The 27,452-nt window shown below is 39.4% G+C and overlaps 1 protein-coding gene across 6 annotated transcripts in view; it reads right to left on the reverse strand.

The window, feature by feature from the left end:
• Positions 1–27,452, reverse strand: part of ADAM23 (ADAM metallopeptidase domain 23) — a 182,626-nt gene that overhangs the window by 72,729 nt on the left and 82,445 nt on the right. For all 6 annotated transcript variants that reach the window (XM_043445578.1, XM_043445576.1, XM_043445575.1 and 3 more), the window contains exons 4-6: positions 11,625–11,688; positions 1,378–1,460; positions 279–342 (exon numbers count right to left, since the gene is read on the reverse strand). In XM_043445578.1, coding sequence (XP_043301513.1) covers positions 279–342; positions 1,378–1,460; positions 11,625–11,688 — 211 coding nt within the window. The remainder of the gene's footprint in view (positions 1–278; positions 343–1,377; positions 1,461–11,624; positions 11,689–27,452) is intronic.

Genomic DNA, 27,452 nt, shown 5'->3' on the forward strand with positions numbered 1-27,452 from the left:
TCAGTATAAAATAAAGCATCTTATCTTTTTTCTCTTCTGACTGGGAAGAACTGATCTTAGCTTCACAAAATGTTTGAGGCCTCTTACCATCCCTTATTGACGTGCCACCTCCGACATGCAACCTAAGCTTCAAAACTCATGGTACCAGCCTAAATGTGAAATAAAGTGCTCTAGATAAATGCATTTTGAAATCTACATGATCATCTCTTGATTGCTCAAAATCAAAATGCTGGAAAAATAAAGCCCCATAAAGAAAGTGATGTCACAGTCACACTCACCTCATTGTGAACCAGGTCCAGTGGTTCTATCATATACACAAAGGTATGATCTTCAAACATACCACTACGACACAAGGAACGACAGTAAGAGAGTTAGCACATATAGCAAACACACTGTCTTTAAAAATGAGTGTACCTGAATAAATACCTTTATTCTGCCTCAAATCAAATTCACATATCTGCATGGAATCACCCTGTGGTCCTAGCACTGCACTAGACAACGTATAGGCTATAGAAAGTGCAAAACGTGTGCAAGAGAAGTATACACATTATACCTGGTATGGTGAATTTTTGGAATTAAATGAACATATAAGAAGGTCAAACTGGGATAGGGCTATGGATGCTGTTCTAATATCTTGAGTTATTACCGAGCCATGTACAACTAGCACAAATTTGATTCGCAAATCCAGTATCATCTGTAAGAAAACAGGTTCTTTGTGTATAAGAACAATTTAAAACACTTGATTCTGAAGAGGCAAACAGAATTATCTTCATGCTTGCAAATTGTGAATTTCTATTAAGATTCTGTGTTGGGAGCCACATTTAATTTTGAGAGACACAGGATTTTTTGTAAAGTGTGTAAAGAAGATTTTCAAGATCCTTTTCCTCACATGGCCATAACAGATTTTTCCACAAAGCGCTACTGTGTTTGAGTCTAAAAGGCACCTACAAATGTTTTTTAAGAGCCTGCCTGAAAACTGAAACATGGGCTCCTCTTCTTTCAAACCACCCTTGCCTGGCCACCTTCACCTTATCCTTAGGTTAAGCTGACTGACAGTTCTTCTGGGAGATACCTCTGGGAAACCTTTCTGGGCTAGGTTCGGCCACCCTCAAAGTTCCTGTCCTTCTCCTTCACAGTACCCACCAAAATGGCAATCAAAAAACAATCTGTATAACTATTTATTTAATCTCTAAATCACCTGCGAACTCTTAAGTGTTAAGAGAGCAGAGACTAAGCCCTCCTTGTTCACCACATCCAGTCTCTGTCCCAGGACTGGTACAGAAGAGTCACTAAAATAAACATCTATGAAAGACAAGATGGAAAGGGTGAAAGAAACAGATGAAAGCAAGGTGATTCTCGCTATGAGATCCCACATACTGAAGGCCATTGCAGGTTGACAGAGCCACCCTTGAGTCCTTGACACCTCTGATGTTTCCATGGTAGTAACAGTGCTCTCCACCCTGTAATACAGAAGAAGATTTTATTGTTAAATTATGCTGTCTGCAGCATGATTCTTTCTCTTTGGGATGCATCTGTAAAGCCAAAAGAAAGGCAGAGATGACCCTAGAAACGCCTCAAGGCTGTTATGAAATCTCAACTTTTCAACTTTTCTATAAGATGCAGGTGCATATACGAGGTAATGAAGAAAAGGCTTTAACAAGAATAAGACATTAATGCAGCTGGAACAACTTTTATACCTTTCCTAAGCATGTGAGGGAGTAGACACTTAGCAGATATTGTTAGGGAATAAAATCTTCTACATAACTGAGGTGATTCCCCCAAAGGTGGTGTTTATCATCATTTTTTACAGAAAACTACATAAGACTTGGTGATTTGCTTTCCGACCTTTGAAAATCAGTTGATAAATTTTTTTAGAAATAATGTATGAAATTACTTTCCAAAGGCAAATAGTAACTGCAAGACCTATTTAAAAACACACACACACAGCAGTTTCCCAGCACTTTCTCTCACCACCTCCATAGCAACTATTTTTAACACTCTCAGCTGTTTCTTCTGCTGTTTACCTATGTATTTCTGAATGGAATATTTATACTGTTATATCCTAATTTATTTCACTTTAGAAATTACCTTCCTTATATAGAATCTCGAAAACTCTTCTTGCCCACAATACAGTCTAACACACATCAGAAGCTTTTGGTTAAATTATATTTAGTGTTTGTATTCAGTTCAGTTCAGTTCAGTCACTCAGTCGTGTCCGACTCTTTGCGACCCCATGAATCACAGCACGCCAGGCCTCCCTGTCCATCACCAACTCCCGGAGCTTACTCAAACTCATGCCCATCGAGTCGGTGATGCCATCCAGCCATATCATCCTCTGTCGTCCCCTTCTCCTCCTGCCCCCAATCCCTCCCAGCATCAGGGTCTTTTCCAACGAGTCAACTCTTCGCATGAGGTGGCCAAAGTATTGGCGTTTCAGCTTCAGCATCAGTCCCTCCAATGCACACCCAGGACTGATCTCCTTTAGGATGGACTGGTTGGATCTCCCTGTAGTCCAAGGGACTCTCAAGAGTCTCCTCCAAGACCATAGTTCAAAAGCATCAGTTCTTCAGCACTCAGCTTTCTTCACAGTCCAACTCTCACATCCATACATGACCACTGGAAAAACCATAGCCTTGACCAGACGGACCTTTGCTGGCAAAGTAATGTCTCTGCTTTTTAATGTCTCTGCTATCTAGGTTGGTCATAACAGTGTTTGTATTATGACTACACAAATATTGTTCACAGCTGTGCCACTCTGATGACATTGTCTTTCATGCTCTATTTTAAAATTTTTTGAGAACTTTTCTTTTTTGCTTTTCCATATATTCAGATGGGTACAGACCCTATTATCTAAAATATTATCTACAACTCTTCTCCTATGATCAATTATAGCAGGTAAGTTATCAAATCCATTTTGTTCCTGGATACACCCCGCTTGTTTCACCCTCATGCTAGGTCTGATGCATGGTTGCATCCCAGGACTGGTCTATAGCATCATTCTGGGAACTCCTCTGTCCTCTTTCTGTACTGAATCCTAGATCCTATGTCTTCTACATTCATGACCCCCTTTCCTGGAGGTACACATCCTCTGGTAATTGTTGAAAAGGTATTTATGAAAGATAAATTTGAAAGTTGAAAACCCCATTTCTATCGTCACACTACATCATGTGGGTGGGTAGAGAATTCTAGATTGATAATTACTTTCTCTCAGTATTTCAAGGGCATTGTGCACACTCTTAAATCTTCTAATGTTGAGAATTGGAAATTATTCTAATGTTAAACATTGTCCACACAATCTATGTTTCCCTTTTCAAGAAGATTGCAGGAAATTCTATTCATACCCATTTTCACAAAATCTCATGATGTACCTCAAGGGGAGACTTTGCTTATTGATTGTGCTGGGCACTTTTGAATCAAGAAAATGCATTCTCCCCAATATTCTGTAATAACCTATATGGGAAAAAGAATCTGAAAAGAATGAGTATCTGTATATCTATAACTGAATCACTTTGCTGCACACCCTGAAACTAACACAACATTGTTAATCAACAATACTCCAATACAAAATAATTGTTTAAAAAAAATAAAAATAAAATAAAATTTAAAAAAAACCTACAACTCCACATGAAACATATCTGAGCATGTGTCAGTGCAGGTAATAATAATATATATCAAAATAGTAAAAAAAGAAAATGCATGCACTTCAGTTCTGGGAAACTTCTACTGTTTCTCTGATAAGCCCCTTCCTTTCCATTTTTCTCTACAAATTGAGCTCATCTACTGAAGCAGAGGAATGGCTCTCCAGGGCAGGGAGTAGATCAGGGATTTAGTACCTTCTCCAGGTAGACTTTCAACCAATCTTTCTGTTTTCTGGTACTTTCAATTCCTGGGGCTTTATGGGTGAAGAAACACAAGTTGGCTTGGTTCTGCTTGGCTTTGTCCCAGTGGAACTTAGCAGAGCAAGAAAAACTCAAATCTAGGACAATTACTCTTAATCCATCTGCTTTCTAGTGCCTGCCATCTTATGGACACCTCTTATTAGCTGTCTTCTCTTCTCTTAATCCCCGTGGGTTTCTACCCTTTTTACAAATCCTTAGCTGTTACTTGAGTTTGTCACTATAAGGAACTAGAGATAAATACAAGCACGGAATCCACACTGTCTAACCAGAAGTTTCCTATTTTTTTTAATTTAATATTGAAATGTAATTTCCCTGGTGGCTCAAATGATAAAAAAATCTGCCTGCAATTCAAGAGACCTGGGTTCAATCCCTGGGTTGGGAAGATCCCCTGGAGAAGGGAATGGCTACCCACTCCAGTATTCTTGCCTGGGAAATCCCATGGACAGAGGAGCCTGGTGGGCTACAGTCCACGGGATCACAAAGAGTCGGACACGACTGAGTGACTAACACACACACATATTGAGTAGAGTTCCCCGTGCTATACAGCAAGTCCTTGTTGATTATTTTATATATACAGTGGGGATATGTTAATCCCAAATTTCTTAAATAGAATATTGACTTTGACTTTTTATTGACGATTTACAGTCATCTTGATCACTGCTTATTAAGCTGTATTACAATAGCCTCAGATGATATTTAAGTGTGTAAAAGGGTGCACCCAATTATCAAATGACTACTCCCCAATCAACTTAGCTTGTTTCCTTTTAGTAACTGTAATATAAAGTTTCAATGTTGGTTTCTAAAATTGGTATTACAATCTTGTTACTATTTTGTAAAGTGTTGCTTTTGCTTCTCCAAACTCTACCCCTTGCACAAATATTGACTTTATATACTATGTCAAATTCTATTTGCATATTCAACTCTGGAACTTGTTGGGGCAAATGGTCACCACACATTTCAGTAATTTGAGAATCCACATTAATACCCTGTAATTAAATAGCAGACTCTTCCCATGATTCTAAAAACAACCACAGGAAACTGTAAATTCCATTGGACCAGTTACAGAGCACTATGTGTCACACCAAAAAGCACTCTTGAATCAAGTGACTGTTAGAAGTGCACAGAAAATACTGTCATATTTACTTGACCTTTCTAAGAAAAGCTCTATTTTTTATATTTTCCTGCAAATAATCTTTTTTCCCAGAAAATATTTCCAAGTCTTTTCTTACACTTCAGTTTCATTCGCTTGCACTGAAAACTGAAAGCTGATGCTCTTTCAGCATAAAGGTCATTGGTACCTGTTTTAATTACGGCAGAATATCATCTGAAGGGAACTGTTCAGTTCACGGTATATGTGGATGTGGATCACCATACTTCCTGGACTTTGAAACTTGCAGTAACATCTAATCCCTGATGTTTATCATCATAAGAAAGCTTTAATATCTAACCTGTGTAGTTATATTAAACACAACATGCAATTTGGCAAGTCCTAATTTAGTGTTAATATTAGTAGTATTAGAAGACTTTCTGACTTCCTTATTGCTTAATTTACACCAAGTTTTTGAGAAAGCATCACCAGAAAAATACTATTTGGCAACTGTCCAGATTTTGTAGCATTTTGTTAATGTCACCACAAAGTAAGATCTTCGGGTATTTCATATTAAATAAATCCCTGCTGAGAAGTATTCTCTCTTGGGTATCAGGGTGACAGGAGCAGGTCAGGTCAGAGGGGCCTCTTCCAGGGGGAGAGCCTTGTTAATGAAGACACTGGATAGTCAGTTCCCAGGGTGCCTCCATCCAAGGTACTAGCCATCTGAAACCCTCGCTGCCTAACAGAGTAACTGCCATCTCTGTGTACAAATAGGGAGAGAGTCACAAAGTGCTAAAAGGCTCTGCCGCAGACAGCAAAGCTAAACTGAATCCCACATCTGCAGACTCTAGTGTTGCTTTCTGCAATCAGGAAGGCCTCAGACAGTTCAAGAGCGCTGGTCAGAGACTTTGAGATCACCACCTATGAGGGGGTCACAGACCTGCAACTAGGCAAACGGCAGGCAGGAGAATCAAAAAGGGCTCATTCGATGCACGACACAAGTCTATATGTGTCTCCATGGGCATCAGCATTTTCAGATTAAAAACTGTCAGGTACTAACATTCAACAAAAATGGAGAATCTAATAAATGGACATTATTGCATCGTCAAAGGGACTTTAAATGGGATGCATATACCTGAATTTGAATAATGCAAAATAAGGATACAAAAAAATATTTCAGAGAATTGGACAACTTGAGAACCCAACACCAGTTTAATTATTTATCTTTGCTAAACTCAAGGGGAAAAAATGCCCAGGTATCAAAACATTTACATGTTCTAATTTATATGTTTATATATAGAGCTGTACTACATAAATTTTAGTGCTATATACATTTTTAATAGTTCACACAAGTTATACTATTCAGGTTTAAAATAACTTTGTAGGGAGCCAGTGTGGGATGCTCTCTTGATTTCCTGGGGAGTGTTTTTTTTAAGCTCCCAGTCAAGAGCCTTGCCCACAGAAGCCCATTGCCTCTGACAATACTCTCTGCCAAGAAGCATTCATGGAAGAAGTGAGTTTGAGCTTGACCATGGTGATGAGTTGATAAGGAAAGCATACACACACACAAAATTCTAGGAGGGCAATGTGATTAAAATGACAAAGAAAAGAACCAAGATGAGAATAGAATATAGAACCTACAAGGGCAGGATTTTTTTCTGCTAGGTTTGTCATTGCATATCCAGCTTCTAGAACAATGATGAGATCAGAGTGAGTGAAATCAACAGCTGTTTAATGAATGAATAAAAATGGTATTGTCACTTAGGCTCATGAAGAAGCCAATCTTAAAGGACCAAAGGATTCATGTTTGTTGAAAGAGTGGGTAAATAAACTCCCAGTACCTATCTGAGAGATTTTTTTTTTTGAGACACTCTTGTGATTCAGTGAGTTTTAATATATTAAAATAGAATTGTGGGACTTCCCTGGCAGTCCAGTGGTTAGGATTCCGCACTTCCGCTGCAGGGGGCACAAGTTCTATCCCTGATCAGGGAACTAAGATCCCACAAACCAAGTAGGGCAGCCAAAAATAAACAGAGGCTACCACTGAACAACTTAGAATATGGGAAAGTAGAGAAAATGTGTTCTTCCTGTAGGGAGGTGAATCTCACCCTCCAAAAAAGAGGAAGGGACTATGTAGACATGCTCAGTTCCTTCCCATCAGTTAAAGCATTCTTTCTTCCCTGGGCAAGAGTGAGCAAAGAAATAGGAAGAAGCCAGGGTGAGAAAATACCGTTAGGAAAGGACAATATCCCCACCCAATAAAAATGAAGAGTAACAACGGAGGTGGGGACAGAACCACTGTTATCTATCCATTCAGTCTTACACTGCTGGTAGTTCTTTTAATAAAAAGAGAAACCAAAGTATTAGCAAGCATTTAAAGTGAATGGTTCACTTAAAAGGGATTTAATAGAAATACACTAAATTGGAAATGAACTATTATACCATTATATTGATGCCTAACTCCTTTAGAACTGATACACTAAAAAATAACTTATGTTACTAGGTTCATCAATAAAGTTGACCAACAAATCAACAAAGTTATTTTGTTGTATATTGTGTGCAAAGCATCATGCTAGGAACTGTTGGTGCAGAAGCAAAGTTCTTTCATATGCATTTACTAATACCTGGCACCTATTCTATCCTGCCTACTTAATTTGTTGACCTCTCAGTTCCTATATTCACTTCACAAGGAAAGAAGCCCCTTTAAATCACTTTAATTCAACAAAAATAAAAGCATAAGACATTAACCTCTTCTTAGTTAAAAGTGGGAACTAGGTAGGAGCTTGGTAGTCATGAAATGGGAACACCTAGACATGTAGCATGGGAGAAGGCAATGGCACCCCACCCCAGTACTCTTGCCTGGAAAATCCCATGGACGGAGGAGCCTGGTAGGCTGCAGTCCATGGGTCACAAAGAGTTGGACCCAACTGAGCGACTTCACTTTCACTTTTCACCTTCATGCACTGGAGAAGGAAATGGCAACCCACTCCAGTGTTCTTGCCTGGAGAATCCCAGGGACAGCGGAGCCTGGTGAGCTGCTGTCTATGGGGTCACACAGAGTCAGACACGACTGAAGCGACTTAGCAGCAGCAGCAGCAGACATGTAGTATCTCTGAAGTGTGACTCATCATTTTGTTTGAAACTAATTCCCAGAATATTTTAAATGTCCACATTTATATTTCACTTTAAAGTCAAGTAAGCTATTAGTGATTCTGTTCTTCCCTAGTCATATGAATAATTGTGTGTGTGTATATATGCATGCACGTGTGTACTTTTGTCTAAATAACTTGAGGTATTTGGAAGAAAGGTTGCAAGGTGTAAAAACAGGCTTACTTAACTTGCCATTCTTACATACTAATTTTCTATTCTGGTATTCGGTATGAAGATTTTCTTAACATGGAACACAATGTGAACTTTAAAGACACACTTTTAAAAATAGATATGCAACGATAGTAGGAGTATGAATTTATACAAAATTTTAGAAAGAAAAACTGTGAATATGTGGCAAAAGCCTTAAAAATGTACCAACTCTTTAACCCAGAAAATTCCATTCTTGAAAGTAATCCTTAAGCAATTATTAAAGAAGTACACAAAATATATTTAGACGGGTTTTACTTAAAGTTACGGCAACCCACTCCAGTTTTCTTGCCTGGAGAACCCCCACGGACAGTGGAGCTGGCAGGCTCCATGGGGTCACATGGGGTCACAAAGAGTCGGACACAACTAAGTGACTAAGAACCAGCACTTAAAGTTGTTTGTACAGTGAAATATTAGAAGCAATTTTAAATGTTTATCATTGTGGGATTAAACAAGTTATAGCAAATGAATTGGATACAATATTATACACCTTTTAAAAACAAAAGTTTAGCAGAAATTTTAATGCATGTTAAAATATTTATAATATTGTTAGGCTACAAAAAAATTTTATTTTCTCTGTTCTACTGTAAATTACCAAAACTTTGCAAGTAAATATATGGGTATAAGTTCTGATTATTACCTAGGACTTGATTCTCAGAAGGAAAATGAACAGCTCAAAAGGGATTATATAAATGATCTGGTTGTAGCTTTCATTGCCTAAGTTATTTCCAGTATTCTGCTGGTCTGAGGAGCTGGGTATTTCTTTATTCCTTCATCAATACTAATGTCATTTTCCTGGAAGTTGAAAGAACGACCATTCCTCCATCACGGATATATAAATAGCTGTATTCCCTTACTGAAACCTCTAAACAAGTTCTCAAGATCCATTTATATGATTTGAACTTTTTTTTCAGATTCCTGATAACTGTAATCAAGTTGTTTCTAGACATGTTCCTCAAATTTATACCCCCACCTATATTATTGTGACTATTATTGGATATTATGATTTTTTTAAGAAATTTGATAATTTAACATTTTAAAAGATGCCATTTGTATTCTCATTTTAACTTGCATTTACTTATAAAAAATTTACCAGCCATTTGCATTTTTCTTTTGTGAAATATACATTTATTTCATTCATCCATTTATGCTTAAATGGTTTATCTTTTATCATTATGTAATTTAGATTAATTCAAAGCATGTACAAATTGGCACAGAACATTGCCATGTTTGTTAAAAATGTTCTAATCTGAAATATTTCATTAAAAATTTGCTTTATATTGTTTAATGAAATAAAATATGTATATATTTTTTAAAAATTTCTCCCACAGGATAATGTATACCATATCAACTTGGGTTTGGGAGTGTGAGAGGCATAGGTGTGAGCTAAGTCACTTCAGTCATGTCCGACTCTTTGCAACCCCATGGACTGCAGCCCACCAGGCTCCTCTGTCCACGGGATTCTCCAGGGAAGGATACTGGAGTGGGTTGCTGTGCCTTTCTCCAGGGGATCTTCCTGACCCAGGGATCAAACCCTCATCTCTTATGTCTCCTGGCATTGGCAGGTGGGTTCTTTACCTCTAGTGCCACCTGAGAAGCCCATATATATAGATAGATACATACAAATAAAAAACAGACTGTTACCACTTATTCATTAGATATGAAGCAAGTAATTTGGGTATACAAGCTGTTTGGAGAAAATGGGTCATAAATAAGAAAAAAGAAATGAACATGAAACTGCAATGAATACTTCTTTTGTCAGTGCTAAAATACTCTTTGTTTTAAATTTCAGTTACAATTGATACAAGATTCGACATGTCTAATCCATGATAGGACCTCCATTTGGGACCTCAAATGAACTCTGGAGGCCAATTAGCTATTCCATTTCCTTAAAAGAAAAAAAAAAATACTTTCTTAGTGAGAAGTTTGGATCAGGTTACAGAGGCCTGCAAAGGTGGCTCATTTGCTGAGTCTGTAAAGGTCTCTTGCAATCTTCTCTTCTCCAGACTCATGATTCAGCATCTGCAGTGCTCCCAGCACTGGCACAGCTGACAGAAGCTTTGGTTTGTACAAATGCCAGGCAGCACTGTTCCCGAGCTTGATTTAGCATTTCTGTTCACTTTCCACAACACTAACTTTTAGGGAGATTCGACAACACCCCAAGATGCGGCCTAAGGCGAGAAGTGACAGACTAGTAAAGGTAATACATGAAAGTTCTTAATCTGGGGCATAAAATTCAAAGGTTTGGAACATACATCAAATTACAAATGTGCCCACTGTTAGATGGGCAATTATAAATCCTAAGAAATGCCATGACCCTTGGGCAGTAGTTAGTTCAGGCCACCTAGAAATATCTACGGAGAGGATATGAGATGCACCAGCCCAGTTCCCCACACTGTACAACCCAGCAAGCCCACACTTTTGTGCTAGTGCTCATTAGCAATCAAGAAACAAATCCAGTCGTGTTTCCCCACTTTGTTTTGTTTTTCTGTTTGCATCCCATGCCTGAGGCATCCACGGACACACCTCATGCTCAGAGGCGCTCCGTAACCTTCCTACAACTCAGAGTCTCTCTCTGGATGCAGCCATTCTGGGAATTTTCACCCTGACTGGGGGAGATCAACTGTATTCCTTATATACAAGTAATCTCTCTCTTGTTTAATCTAAACCCAGTTTTCCTTATTGATTCTCTATGAAAAGAACAGTTAATCTCCAATGAAGGAAATCAAGCACCCAATTGCACTGATATGACAATGCTTGGTGGCCATGAGAAGGTTTATTTGTCCTCTTTCTGCCTGCATGTCTTTCTTTGCACAATGGTAATAATAATACCCACATCACAGAACTATTGTGAAGATTGAGAGGGAGAAGGTTCCCTACATCTTCCTTTCCCCATCTGTCCTCTGTCCTTGGGCACCAAAGTCCCTTGGACTAAACAGTCCCTCTAACAGCCCCTCCAGTCTGATCATTCAGTTTCTCTGACCATGAGCCTGGGGCTGCCATGGAACTGGAGAAGTCTTGATATCTTACATAAGATCGTGTGTATAACCAAAACAATGAACATTTCTTTATTGACTGGGGCATTTAATCTTATCTCAAACATTTGCAAATTTTAATAAATTTCTCCTAAATGTATATTAAATTTAAAAATAATAGCTTTTGTAAGAGGCCACAGGATTTTAGTGAGACAGACAGCAAAACAATGCAGTGTGCAATGAACAGCGTTCTATGAACAAGAATATTTATACTATAGGATGTCCATATGCTGCTGACCATACCTTAGAGTACTGTGGTTTCCCATTTTCATAGTGAATCTCCACATAATCAGAAGACAGCAAACCACTACAAAGGAAAGAAAATACAGTGATTTCCACATCTAAGATACTTGGAGGTTTTAAAAATAACCAGCTCAATAAACGGATGTGAGAGCCATGTAAACCACAAAGTGCTCCTGTCCACAGTAAGGGCAGAACAGATGTCATCAACAGTGCCAAATGTTATCCAGCAACAAATCACTCCTCCATCTGTTAAAAAGGGTAAAATACAGATAACTTAAAGATGAACTCTTTTTATACACACATGCATCATTTGATTGATATGTTAATATGGAACAAGGAGGCAGGTAACAGGAGAAGATGAGCGCTATAAAAATTCACAATTACACTCTAACTAACTGGAAACACAAAACAATCATTGAGGAAGAGTACAGAGAAAAGACCAGATAGAAAATATTTTAGGCTTTTCAAGTCACAGGATCTGTATAACCACTATTCAACTCTGCTGTTTTATCATCTAAGTCACTACAGGCTGCACAGTTGTGTTCCAATAGCACCTCATTTATGGACACTGAAATCTGAATTTCACACAGTTTTCACTCATCAGGAAATATTTTTTTTCTTTAATTTTTTGCAACAATTTGGAAATTTAATAAACATTCTTCACTCGAGGATTACAAAAGCAGAAATGCCAGATATGGCCTGCGGTCCACAGTTTGCTAACTCCTGGAATAAAATAATAGTTAAGAACATAGATTTTGAAGTCAGAATGAGGTTTAAAACCTAGCCCAGGTCCTTATTAGTAGTGTGACCATGGGCAAGGTTCCCAGCTCAGCCTTTACATGAGTCACACGAAGACAAAAGAGTGTGAATTGCATAGATACTAGCAGGAATAATCGAAACCACCCATACGAGAACTCAGCGCTGAGTAAGTGCCCAGTAACGGGCACTGCAGCTGGCACTATTTTTAACTCAGCTTCCTCCAACATATTTCCCTTTATACAAGGTAAGAAACACAAAATATGTGCCTCCAAACGAGCACAGAACTGCTAGGGCATCTGGGTTCCTGTTTCAGCTGTACCACTAGAAATAATGGTAACAAGAGATCACTCACATTGACTGAGTACTCACTACATCCCAGCCACTGCTCTAAGGACTATCAGGGGAGAACTCACTTAGTCCTAATAGTAACTGAAGGACAACAGTGGGTTCAACGATGAGCCAAGGGTGTGCCCTATATTTAGGTCTCCATTTCTTCTGTAAGAAAAAAGGCTGGAGCAGACGATGTCTCAGGAAGGCCTGCTCTGACATTCTGTCTTCCCTAACTCTCCTACCAGTAGGTTTTCTTGTTGGGAAAATCTTGACACTGCTTCTTTAACAAAAGGATGGGAGGACTCAAGGATTTTGCATCATTTTGAGAGCTGCACCTGATGTGGTTCTCCTATGACCCAGTGTGGAGGGTCTGGAGGAGGCTTGGAGCCAATCAACAGAGTAATTGGGAGTCACATGAGCGTCTGGTCCAGCCTGGTTTCTGGTGTGAGCTGAAGGATAACTTTTACAACACAGAAATAAGGCAGATGCTTGTATCTTGGACAGGTTTTTCTATTGAAATTACTAATCAAATGTGTGTCTATTAAAAATTCTCCATTTGAAATTAACTTAACTTACAGTACCATCTACTCATTCCCTTCTCAAAATCTCAGTAATAGCAGATGTAATGAGGGGGGCTTCCCTTGTGGTTCAGCTGGTAAAGAATCCGCCTGCAATGCAGGAGACCCCTGTTCAATTCCTGGGTTGGGAAGATCCGCTGAAGAAGGAAGAGACTACCCACTCCAGTATTCTTGAGCTTCCCTTGTGGCTCAGCTGGTGCGAATCCACCTGCAATGTGGGAAACCTGGGTCCAATCCCTGGATTGGGAAGAAAGGCTACCCACTCCAGTATCCTGGCCTGGAGAATTAGGTCGCAAAGAGTTGGACACGACTGAGCAACTTTTACTTTCACTTTCTTCAATGACAGTTCTCAGCTCTCCGTACTTGGGAGAACCTGGCAGGGTGCAGAAACTTCTTTCAGTTCTAGTTAATAAAGTCAGCAGTTAATGTGCATAAGCAGAGTTGTTCATGACAACATATCTCTCAGGAATATTTCCACAACACCAAGAGGCAGAGAGGCTGCACTAACTGCATTTTAATTACCTCTCTCTACAGGTACTTCATTATTTTCAAAATTCTCAACCACATCATCCCTGGAGCACGTCTAACAGTTGAAAACAAGGCTATTTTAGACCCCCTACTTTTGCTTGTAATTACAAAAGCAGATCATAACATTCTAACCACTAACCACCAAATATGATAAAGGTCACTTTATCGTATTTCTCTCTTTTCAAGGTCTTTTGCCCATCACAGATATACCTATTTCTACTATCTCCCACATGTGAGAATCTTAAAGAAGAGAAATAGCCACTTTTCTAGGCGCCTATGACAGATAGAGACAGACATAAGACCACATGCTCCCTGTGACAAAGGCGCTACCCTCTCCTGCCTCCTATAAATAGCACCACATCCTCACTTGCACCATCCTTCCCTCCTGTCTGACCAAAGCCATCCCTGCCTTAAAACTGTTTCTCTCACTTATCACAGTGACCCCAGCACGTGGCATGATGCCTGGTGCACAGCAGGTGCCTAACCAACATTTGCTGAGTGAGCGAACATCTACGAACATCCACGCCACGCCAGGCCCACACCGTGTGCTGGGAAGGTGGGATGAAGGATGCCACTCTCCGAAACCGAAACTAAGCAAATCAGCACAAATGTAAGAGATTCGCCGTCTCATCCTAAAAGGGCATTTGTAATCTTCCTGAAGATGAATTAATGCCAACTGAAATGTAATCTCATTATAAAAGTCTTAATGTAATTTCGAAACAAGACTTTTCAGTGAGGGGCAAGTAATACTGGAGGAACAGAACTGAACAGCTAGGGGTGTGGCAGCCTGTCTCCAGCCACACCCTGCAAAGAAAGAGCAGGTCAACTGTCTCTGTAAGCCTGAAGATAAGCTGTCTGGCAATCTCTGCCTGCAGATGCTCTCCAAGGCCTTTCCTCCACCTCTCCCCTCTGCAGTTTCCCTAGCAGAATTTCCTGTCGGGAACAGAATGTTCTAACAGGCTAATACTGATCTACTTAGCAATTATGGTTCCAAGTATAAACTGTCATTTTACTTTGATGATCAGCCAACTGGGCGTTTGGTTCTGGTTATCTAATAATGTGAGGGAACTGATGAAAAGGAATTCTGAACATTTTAAATTCTGAAATAAACATCTTTTTTCTAGGCATTTAAGTTACAGAAAAGCTATACACCCCAGCTACTATAGTGCTTCTCATGCAGGTTATCTGATGAAAGAGAGGTGGCCTTTGGAAGTAAAGGGATAAATGTAGGATGGAAGTTCAAAGCAAGAAGGAAGAGAGTGGAAGAACTGGAATAAGGAAATTCTCTTTTGATACTGTTATGGAATCCTCTCACTCAGCACCTTCATGGTGAATCTGCGCAAAGGTAGTGAAGAGAACCTGAACTCTAAAGGCAGACAGTATGATTTTATTTAACATATGAAGAACAAATGTAAGCACCTTGAAGACGCTGAATTCCAACAGCAAGAGAATGGCAAGGCTATTTAAAAATGGCGATGAACCAAGAGTCATAGCAATGAAGGAGGAGACTGGCAGAAATAACGTGGAGTATCCACCCAATCGAATTTTGTCTTTCTTTTCCTGGCATGGTAAGACTACACTTCATAGCTTTCCCAGCATTTAGGATGGGATCAAGAGATTGAATTTAGGCTCAAGAGATATGGGTGGAAGTGATGTCCACTCTTCCAGTTTGAACATTAAAATCCAGGCATGACTATCAGAGCTCTCTCTTCCCTGGAATCCTGGAAGTCATATGTCCCAGATGGCATAGCTACAAGGTGGATGCAGTCTAGGTTCCTACATTTGATTTGGAGAAGAGCTTCTTAGGAAAGTCACTCAATTTGTATTAGACCATACTGTGGGTAAAAGACAAAATATTACACTGTTAATTCTCAGATTTCATCTTTATTATTGAAACATGCTCAAAATGATCCTGATTCCAGCATGTGTCACAAGAAAAAGTTTTAGAAATTTATGTTGAAAGAATTTCAGAATCATTAACAAATATACAAAGAGAACTGCTATTAAGATCTAGACATTGAAAAAAAAAGATCTAGACATTGAAAATTCATACAAAGAGAAGTTTTCCCTATATAAATATTTGTTGGCATCCTTGAGTTTGAGATGGTGTGTCTAATGAAAGAAGATATATGAACAGTCAGGTGGTCAAAACTCCAAAAGTTTATATCTTACATTCCTCCATGGAGGTTCATTATGGAAAAGCCAAGGAAGGATCTGAGTAACTGGAAAAGTTACTTACTAAGAATCCCTAGAGCCTGGAAAAGTCATTAATGAAGAAGAGTGAATGACTTCTTTGGAAAATAAGTTGAATCCCTTACTTTAAAGAAAGAACTATATGCTTTCTTTTGGACAATCCTGGTCATGATAGGCTATGAGTGGGTTCATCAAGCAAACTCATCTGTTTTGAAAGAGATGATGTAGAGAAAAAGACCCTTGCGCTCTAGGGAAGACTACTAGGAAAGACAAACATTGGACCATAAGACAGTCATTTGTTCTACATCAGTTAAAGATCATTTACTTCCTTTAAAAAGTAGTCAAACTACCAGTCTCTAAAGTCTCTTCCAGTTCTGAAATCTGCATTCACTGCAATTAATGAGATGAACCCTCAGGCTACACCTCTGATTAGGAAATTGAGAACAATCTCTTCTGGAGGGAGCTGAGGCCAATAGGGCATTCCTTCACCAGAAGAGCTAGGGGAAAAGTCTGGAAGAACAGTAGCAAGCACCAAGGCTGAAGCACTGGCTGGCCATATGATTTATCATCCAAATCAGGATACAGAAAGAGGCATATTAATAATTATTCCAGGACAACAGACATAAACCAGGAAGGACTGCCCTGGAAAAATGGGGACATACAGTTACTCTACCTAAGGGTCAAATTTAAGGTACACACATTAAGTTCTACAGAGAAAGTTAGGCTAGTCTATGAGGTGAAAAATACTCCAAAGCTGAGATGTTACTAAGCAAGTAGACTATGAATATGTCTCCTTCTCCAGCTGCTTCTGGGTTTTTTATATGGTCACTTTTTTGGACAGACTTAGGATCTCTCTCTCTCTCAGCGCTTGACGTCAGGAAGTACATGAGAGGGAAATGAGCAGTTTGAGATGCAGACACCAGAAAGTTGTGAATCTACATTCACTGCAATACACTGGACTTGTCAGGTCCTGACCAGCCATGCTCCTTGCCACTCAATGTCTTTGCTCTTAAAGAAACAGTATCATTAATACCCTAATTCCATTCTTGGTGGTAAAATATGTAAATTACTTCCATATGTTTTCAAACTGGGACTGGAACAGAGGTCAATATTTGTATAAACAGTGAAAGATTATGTCTAAAAAAGAAAGGAGTGTCACTGATGCTCATTTTCATAATGGAAATTCACTCATCTGATTATCTTCTGTTTGACAACGTTTAACTCCTCAGTATTAGGATCCCTGAGCATCCTACATGGCTCCTAACAGATTCACCCTGGAGGTCTGCCCTTCACCCCACCAGGTCTCACACCTGAAGTAGGCTGGGACCTGGGACCCTTTTCCAGGGTGCTTGCAATTTGCACCTGGACAACAAAATACAAGAAACCATAAGAGATGAAAAATAACTACATGCCTGCTGCAGTGGGAGCAATTATGAGCAATAACATACAAAAAGCCACAAACCAACTACCATTATGGAGGTGCCACGAGCAAAAGCAAGGTACTGCACGTGATCCCTGCATGCAGCATCAGCAAGGGGGTGGGCAGACCTCCGAAGCTACCCCTCCAGCCCCACCCACTCACTGGTGCACCCTCCCCTCACCCTATTTGAGGAACCAGCCTGCCCTCCTTGGAGAGCAAGCAGGAGTACCTGTTACTTGTTTTCGCTCTCTCATGCTACAGCACAAGTTTCAATAAAGCTTTGCCTGGAATTCTCATCTGCCCTTTTATCAATTTCTACTGATGAAAAAGTCCAAGGACCCAGGTCAATAACACATTCATTTATTTGATAACAATAAACGCTGAGCGCTATGGAGAGGCTCAACTTCATGGGGCATCAAGGAGAACAGTACTGGACAACGAAGCACCATGCCTGCTCCTTCTTTCCATCAGAAGTTTCACTTTTTTCCTTTTATACACCTAACTTTTAATTCATTAAATCATTACTCTAAGTTGTAATGAGGAGAGATACAGACTTTAAACTTAGTACATTCATACAAGTGGAAGCTTGTAAATTTACTATTATTCTCATGGTGCTTTCCATTTTAAAAACAACAAAGTTAAAAGGTAAGAAGAGTCTTTAACCACCACTTTTCTCAAGTTTTAAGAAAAAGTTAGACTCAACCCAACTGAAATAATTTTTAATACCAAAAGTTATTTCAGCTAGAAACTATATACTCCTTTGAGTGTAAACAATACAGTGAGAATTTTAAAGCTGTGTTCAAAGATTGTAGACATGGAGAAGTTTCGATTTAAGAGCATAGAAATGATATGTTAAGTGGGTGAAGGTAATTACAGGTTGAATTGAGGCTTGGTGTTAAGTCAAACAGTGATGGCATGCTAGGCCAGGGCTGAAGAATGTGGGCATATTTCATAGGATTGGAGCTGGAGGCGGAGACCAGTCCTAGTACAAGCAAGTCATAGAGATGTGAGCTTCTCTGAGGGTCACCACAGGAATTCAATGAGTTCCTGAACCACAGGAGAGGCTTCAGTACCTTAATGTGTAGGCATTCATAAGCGATGGCCGGTGCACCATAATACAGTTAAGAACATCATACAAAATACTAGGTTGTCCAAAAAGTTCATTTGAGTTTTTCTGTAACTAACTTTTTGGTAACACAATAAGAGTAGGAAAGTTAAAACCTTTTAGGTTAATAGATAAGGCAGTAGAGAGAAGAGGAGTTAGCAGAGAAGTAAGGGATAAACCTGAGGTGATGTAAAAGCTGAGAACCCCCATGCAAGCTGGCCTGATCAGCTGATAAAAGGAGTCAATTAAGAGTTCTCCTCTGAGGAGCCATAAAAAGGAATGCCTTTGAGTCAGTTCTAATGAGGTGGATGAACCTAAGCCTGTTACACAGAGTGAAGTAAGTCAGAAAGAGAAAAACAAATATCACATACTAAAGCATATATATGGAAGCTAGAAAGATAGTACTGCTGAACCTGTTTGCAGGGCAGCAATGGAGACGCAGACAGAGAGAACAGACTGTGTAAACAGTGAGGGAAGCAGAGGGTTGGACAAATGGAGAGAGGAGCATGGAAATGCAAACACTAACATACGTAAAATAGATAACCAGTGGGAATTTACTATATGATTCAAGGAGCTCAAACCGGTGCGCTGACAACCTAGAGGAGTGGGATGGGGTGGGAGATGAGAGGGAGGTTCAGGATGGAGGGGACATATATATATATATATATATATGGCTGATTCATGTTGATATATGGCAGAAATCAACATAATATTGTAAAGTAATTATCCTTCAATTGAGTTCTCAGGGGAGGCAGCATCAATCAATAGAGACATTTTTAATTACCCAAGAATGAAAGTGAAAGTGAAAGTCGCTCAGTCATGTCTGACTCCCCAAGGACTATATAGTCCATGGAATTCTCCAGGCCAAAATAGTGGAGTGGGTAGCTGTTCCCTTCTCCACGGGATCTTTCCAACCCAGGGATCGAACCCAGGTCTCCCACATTGCAGGCAGATTCTTTACCAGCTGAGCCACAAGGGAAGACCACATATAAGAATGAAAGATGCTTAATTTCTCCTCCCTAACTTTTAAGCCACATCATTTGAGGGAGTTAACACATTCTTAGTGTGGCTGCCACTATCTCTGTAAGTATATCAGTAATTCTGAGATTCCTCTATGACAGAACTGCAGTTACTTTCACACAAGTGGTTTTACTCCAATATGTCATGAAACAAGAACAATTTTAAACATAAGGAAAACTGAATCCAAATAAAGACAGCAGATCTTTTGAACACAGTTATACATAACTGAAATGCTTTGGTGTACCATTTTCAAAATTGATAATGAATATTATAGTTTGCTGAATATTGCTAATTCAGGTTCTTTTCTGACCTGCCCAATATTTCTTTATAAAACTATCAAACCAGACTTCACGTGCAGTGAAACTTTACAGAAATAGACATAGATCCATTATCAGTCTTGCCTTCTTGGAACTTTGTCTAGAAGAAAAAAACTAACTTCCAACTCCAGTTTTTGTCATCTCCCAGGACAAGATCTCCCTACTTCTTTTATTTTTCAGTTTATAGGAATAAACTTTCCATTTGTTCATACAGTGTCCATTCTTCCTAGGTATGCATGAAATAGTCAAAAAGATAAAAAGGAAACGAATGGAAAAACTACCAGAAATAGTAAGAGCTAAGTAAGATAGCCAGTTATAAGATATACGTGCAAAAACAAAATACAATTCTATGTGCACAAACAAAAATAACCTAGAAATAATCCAGGGGAAAAGTTTCTACTAACAAAGTAACAGTGGTAACAATTGTTATATATGTGTTATGGATGTGAATATTTACACACACATGTATAGATGAACATGTACTCTATACCTTTAATGTAATTCCAAACAAAATCTCATAAAGTTTGTTTAACTTGACAAAAGTATTTTAAAGTTTATTTTAAAGAATAAATGTTTATGACAACCCATTTGTTTTCAAAAGAGGGATAACAATAGGACCTTACATTACTACAACAGTAAATGAAATACAGAGCACTGGCCTGATTAGATGGACACTCCAAAGGACAAACAGAAAGTATAAAAGTACATCATATAAAAGATGTAAAACATGAAAATAATGACATTTTAAATTGGTAAAGAAGAAAATCAATAAAGAATAAATAGGTTTGGAACAACTGACTAAACTTCTTGGGAAAATTAGATCCCTATAGTAGATCTTACACCAAATAATAATATATACATTAAAGGTATGTATGTTTTAAAATCAATTTACTATAAAAAATCTAACCAAGTGCTAGGAAGAAGAGATCACTTTGTGCATGATCTTAAACTCAGAAGTAACTTTAATAACAGATAAGACTATACATTTTTTTTAATTTCCACAAGTTAAATTTTAAAATATCATAAACAATGTCAAGGCAAACTGAGAAAAAGTAAGTACATGAAAAATGAACAGTTGCTATTTTTTAAGGAGCCAAAACAAAAACAAACAACCCAACAAAAAGAAGGCAAATGACATGGGCAGATGATACATGAAATATTATGTACAAAATGCAATCCACAGAAAAAAGAAAGCAAATGCTAATGGTGATGAATTACATACAAATCTACCATTGTATTAGTAATAAAACACCTGTAAATCAAAAGAGCTGTAAGAGACCATTTTCTCCCATCAGTTTAGAAAATAAAAAATGAGTAATAGGAGCTAGATTTGGAGCAAAATTGGCACTTGAGTACTGTTGGGAACATGAATTCATATGCTTTGCTAGGGGGCAACTTGAACTTGCCAGGTGACTCTCCTGCAAATGTAGGAGACGTGGGTTCGATCCCTGGGTCAGAAGATCCTCTGGAGAAGGAAACAGCAACCCACTCCAATGTTCTTGCCTGGAAGATCCCACGAATGGAGAAGCCTGGCGGGCTGCAGTCCACGGGGCCACAAATGAGCACACAGGGGGCGACCCATCCACAGCCATTAAAAGTCCTGAAAGCACTTTCACCTCAAATCCATAGGTTTTTATAATCTTTTAAGTGCTACTTAAAAAGGTTTCCTGAGGAAATTACTAGACAAAAACAAACACACAGATACACATGGAACTCTTCTCTGCAGATGACGTAAATGCGAATAGGTTTAAATGTGTTTCTACAGGGGTTTTTGCTGGTGGTACAGTGGTTAAGAACCTGCCTTCCAATGCAGGGGATTCAGGTTCAATTCCTTGGTCAGGGAACTAAGATCCCACACGTGGCAGGGCAACTAAGCCCAGGTGCTCTGGAGCCTGTGCTCCACAACTAGTTCTCTAGTTGTGTGGCTAAAACTAGGAAAAGGCTGTGTGCCACAATGAAGACCCAGAGCAGCCAAAAACAAGAAAAAAAAGAAATTTTTTTTGGAAAAAAAAATTTTTTTAATAAAAACTAAATTTTAGGGGGGATCGGGACGGGGAATACGTGTAAATCTATGGCTGATTCATATCAATGTATGACAAAAAAAAATAAATTAAAAAAATAAATTAAAAAAAATAAATAAATAAAAAATATGTATTTACAGATGCTTGAAAACATGGGAAAGATGCTCACAATACCACATCAAAAAAAGCTAGTGAGAAAATACTATGATATTATGTTCAGTAACTTTTTAAAAGGATGTATGTGTATATTCACATACAGAAAAAAATCTGCAAAGATACACAAATATAATTGTAGGCTTGCTTCCTGTAGAATTTTCAAAGGTTTTTATTTTCTTTCTTTCCTTACCCATAATTCCTAAAGTTTTACAATGAATATACATTTTCTTTGAGAAACCACAAGTTATATTTTCTTAAAGGAAGGGAAACACAGCTCTTCAGGAAGAGGATTAATTAATTAACTAATTAATAAGTGACCAATTTCAAGCACAGGTAAAGAAAAGAGTTACAGCGATGACAACTACCACCAACCAGGCTGGGGGCAGCGGCTAGGTCTGGCTATTTCTGTCCCCTCAACTTGGTGCGATCAACAATCCCTGAACACAAGGAGGCTGGGGTGAGGACAGGACAAGAAACAAAATGCAATCCCCACCCTCAAGGTGACCATAATCTCACAGCTGAAATAAGACTGGACAGCATATACCCTAATATCATAAACAGTAAACCATCAAGATGCCCCAAAAGGGCAAATTAATCTCAACTAAGATGATTGGGTGGGCTTCCCTTGTGGCTCAGCTGATAGAGAATCCGCCTGCAAGGTGGGAGACCTGGGTTCGATCCCTGGGTTGGGAAGATCCCCTGGAGAAGAGAAAAGCTACCCACGCCAGTACTCTGGCCTGGAGAATTTTATGGACTGTTTAGTCCATGGGGTCACAGAGTTGGACGTGACTGAGTGACTTTCACTTTCAAGATGATTGGGAGCTCTTCAGTGAGAAAACAGGGCCAGGGCTTCCCTGGTGGTCTAATGGTTAAGAATCTGCCTGCAAATGCAGGGGACACAGGTTCAACCCCTGGTCCAGGCTTCCTGGGGAGCAATTAAGCCCACACACCTAGAGACCATGCTCTGCAACAAGAGATGCCACCGCAATGACAGACAGCTAGCCGTAACTGCAGAACACGCACGTGCAGCTACGAAGACCCAGGGCAGCCAAAAATAAACAAATCTGAAAAAAGAAAAGAAAAACAGGGCCAGGGTAGATTCAGGGCAAAATACAGACAGGGAAACAGGCAGCAAAGAGCAGGTAACATGGACAGGGATCAAAGTGTGCAGCCAGAGAGGATATTCTGGGAGTGGCTAGAAGTCCAGTGGCTAGGGCATCAGGCATGGGGTGATGGTGTTTAAAAGGCAGGATCGGGACCAGACAGGACGCAGGTTTAAGCAGAGAAGTTTGAACCTCCTAAGGAAAGGGGACTCTAGGACCGAGTACTCAGACTAGGAAGAGCTGAGCGTGAGTACTGCATTCTGTGTCTTCAGAAGCTGCAGAGTCTCTAAAGCCTGGGAAGGACTGAACACAGATAAGCTTCTTTTACTGGGTCAATTAGAGCCATCTGCAAAGTAATTAATGTGAGCAGCAGGAGAGAACGGCATGAGATCAACAAAGGCATTAAGAAAAGGCCTTTCCACATATGAAAACCTGTAGCTTTAACTTTCTCTCAATCATTCAATTAATGGCTGAAGACTGGATGAGAAGCAAAAAGGAAAAAAAGAAAGCAGATGAAGTTAGATAAGGAAATCATTACCAAATTTTAAAGATTAATTCACTTTTACTTAAATTTTCCATATCCTCTTTATGTGTATTAATGCAGTTTTTTATTTTTATACAGTTTTTAAAGGTTATTTTCCATTACAGTTATCACAGAATATTGGCTATATTCTCCTGTGTTGTACCATACATCCGTGAGCCTACCTTACGCCTAATAGTTTGTACCCCCCCCACTCACCTACCCCTATGTTGACCACCCTCCCCTCCCAACCAGTACCCACTAGTTTGTTCTCTGTATCTGATTCTGCTTTTTTGTTATATTAACTAGTTGTTTAGATTCCACATATAAGCGATACCATGTGGTATTTGTCTTTCTCTGTCTGACTTCATTAACATAAAGCCCTCCAAGTCCATCCACGTGGCTGCGCTGTGCTTAGTCACTCAGTCATGTCCAACTTTTTTCGATCCCATGAACTGTAGCCCGCCAGGCTCCTCTGTCCATGGGGCTTCTCCAGGCAAGAATGCTGGAGTGGGTTGCCATGCCCTCCTCCAGGTGATTTTCCCAACCCAGGGACCGAGTGCAGGTCTCCCACGTTGCAGGCAGACTCTTCACTGTCTGAGCCACCAGCGAAGCCCAAGAGTACTGCAGTGGGAAGCCCATCCCTTCTCCAGGGATCTTCCCCACCGAGGGGTCTCCTGCATTGCAGTGGATTCTTTACCAGCTGAGCTACCAGGGAAGCCCATGTTGCTGTAAACGGCAGAATTTCTGCAAATGTTTTTACTGTGAATTACAGATATCTGTCCTAAAATTTGTTGTGCAAAGTTTAGCATAAAATGCAATTTTATGCTGTTTTAGTAAAATCTCTGTAGAACAATCACAACTGTCCTTTGTGCACTCTCTTCCTCTCTTCTTACCCTACCGAGGAGGAGCCTAACCCTTTACTTCTCTGGAGCTACAGTCTGAGCACGCGTGGTATCTGCTGGCTGACCTGAGAACCAAGGCCTGAAAGGTCCTATAAAGGAAGAAACATTTGATGTTGTCACCCTAGATTTCTCTTACCGATCAGAAAACAACATTCTGTGCAATCCTGAGATCCTTCATACATAGAACACGGGACCCTTTAGAGATGATAACCATGGTCCTTCCTAAGTATTAGATATGTTCATAAAATTGTCAGAATATAGCAATCTGTTCTGTGTTAATATCAAACCAGTACAGAAGACAAGAATACCACACCGCAAGAAGAAGAGGTGGAAGAGGAGGGGGGAGGAAAAGGAGAACTTTTTCGTGGTTTCTTCAAGAAACTACAAAATTACTCTCATACAAAGTGGCACCCATTTTTTAAATTACCACTTGGGGGGCAGGGAGAGGTGGGTGGGACCAACTAGGAGAATAGCATTTACATATATACACTGTGCCGGGCTGTCTTAGTCGCTCAGTCGTGTCCGACTCTGTGATCCCATGGGCTGTAGCCCGCCAGGCTCCTCTGTCCATGGGGCTTCTTCAGGCAAGAAGAATACTGGAGTGGGTTGCCATGCCCTCCTCCAGGGAATCTCCCCAACCCCGGGACTGAACACAGGTCTCCCCCATTGCAGACCGATTCTTTACCGTCTAAGCCACCAGGGAAGCCCAAGAATAATGGAGAGGGTATCCTATCCCTTCTCCAGAGGATCTTCCCAACCCAGGAACTGAACCGGGATCTCTTGCATTGCAGGAAGATTCCTTACCAGCTGAGCTACCAAGGAAGCCCCAAATACACACTACTATGCGTAAAACAGACAGCTAGTGGGAAACTGCTATATAACATAATGAGCTCAACTCAGAGCCCTGTGATAACTCAGAGGGGGAGAATGTGGGGGGGAATGAGGCTCAAGGAGGAGATGTATGTATACATATAGCTGATTAACTTTGTTGTGCAGCAGAATCTAACACAAGATGGTAAAGCAGTTATACCCCAGTTTTTTTAAAGTGCCAATAAATAAATAAATTACCACTTGGAAAAATGATCTTTGATGTTCTAAGCACATTTCATCGCATTAAGAAATTATTCACTGGGCTTTTGATTGTTTTAAAAAAAAATCATGATTTTCCTAGTTTCTCTAACCAAAGAGATTTTTTCATTCTTCCAAATTAGGTACCATTTCAAAATAATGACAACAGACCTCTAAAAGTGATAGGATTTATTGGCAAAACTACCATTACTTGGTAACTTCTTTGGAAAGGGGATTTCTTCCAACTACTGCAGACTTTCTGATTCCGTGTAGTTCATTCGAGCGCCAACTGGACCTTTTTTCACTCTGCTCGCTGTTAAACCCTTAGTCAATGATGAATACCCAAACTATACAGGCACCCAGGAGCCATCTGTTCTTTGAACTAATGCACAAACAGGTGAGTAAGAATCAGGAGATCCAACTCCTAACCTGACCTACTGTCTCTGGGTCTTGGGAGAAGTCCCTAACATTGTGGAACAAGTTTCCTCCCTTACAAAAACCAAAAATGTTGGATTACAGGACCTCTAAAAAAACTTCCACGTCCAAAACAGTGACTGCGTGACTGCCGTCATCTCCTACCCTAAATGCACAGCTGTGCTCAGCTGGGTCTTGGCATTGTTAACACAATATCACATCTGTTTGGTACCTGCTTTGTCAAGTAATCAACTTTCTATATACTGGGATGACTTCAGGCCAACTTTTCCAGAATGGTGCCAGAAGAACAGTTCCATTCATATTCCATATATACTACAAAGAGCTGCTTGATCATTTTTATCTAATTCTACATATTTCTATGTACCTCCACCAAAAAAGAACACCTCAGTTTCCAAGAAAGAAAGTGATAAACTCTTTCTACAGATTAGATTAATAAAGAACAAAAAAAATTTTACATAGAAATTCAGCTATGAGCCGATGATTAAGATCTGCCAACACTACAGTGTATTAACACCAATCTATTCAAGGGGTATAGGGCTTCCTAGGTGGCTCAGTGGCAAAGAATACACCTGCCAATGCAGGAGACACAGAAGATGAGCGTTCGATCCCTAGGATGGGAAAATCCCCTAGAGCAGAAAATGGCAATGCATTCCAGTATTCTTATCTGGAAAGTTCCGTGGACAGAGGAACCTGATGAGGTACAAAGAGCTGGACACAACTGAGTGACTGAGCACATTCACATGCACACATTTAAGGGGTATGCTGAAAACCAGACAACACAATTATAAACCTGTTACTTGATTACAACTAAAAATAGGTAAAAAACTTAAGTCAACTATCATTCTTTATCATAAAGATACTAAGAACCAAAGATAACAGGAAAAAATAAGAATTTGTTTGCATAAGTAGCCTATGATAAGCAAATCTGATGACATCTGATGTCATTTTGAAAGACATGTATAAAACAGTGATTACAGCTGAGTAATTTCATCTATTTCAGTCTTATTATAACATTCAGACATACTGCATAATACCTGAATTTATATCTTCCAAAAGCTACTCAGATCATTAGCTATTTGCACTTCTCTGAATACGTGTCTTAAAATTCATTTTAAACATTATATAATCAGACACTTTCCATCAATTTTAAGAAATATAAAGTGCCAGTAATAAAATAAAATCAGTGGTAGTAGAAAAAAGCAAAACAATAAACCTATAAATCAGAGTTTTAAGACATTGCTATAAATGGGTTTTTTCTCAAGCCAGGAAACTTTCATTAAATTGTCTTAAAATTTTAAGTCCAAGTAGACATTATTACCCACATTCACAATTAAAGTGCTTCTCAATGTTTGGAGGAAAGTGAAATCTTT

This window comes from Cervus canadensis, chromosome 24, assembly GCF_019320065.1.
Source record: "Cervus canadensis isolate Bull #8, Minnesota chromosome 24, ASM1932006v1, whole genome shotgun sequence".
Taxonomy (NCBI): Eukaryota; Metazoa; Chordata; class Mammalia; order Artiodactyla; family Cervidae; genus Cervus; species Cervus canadensis.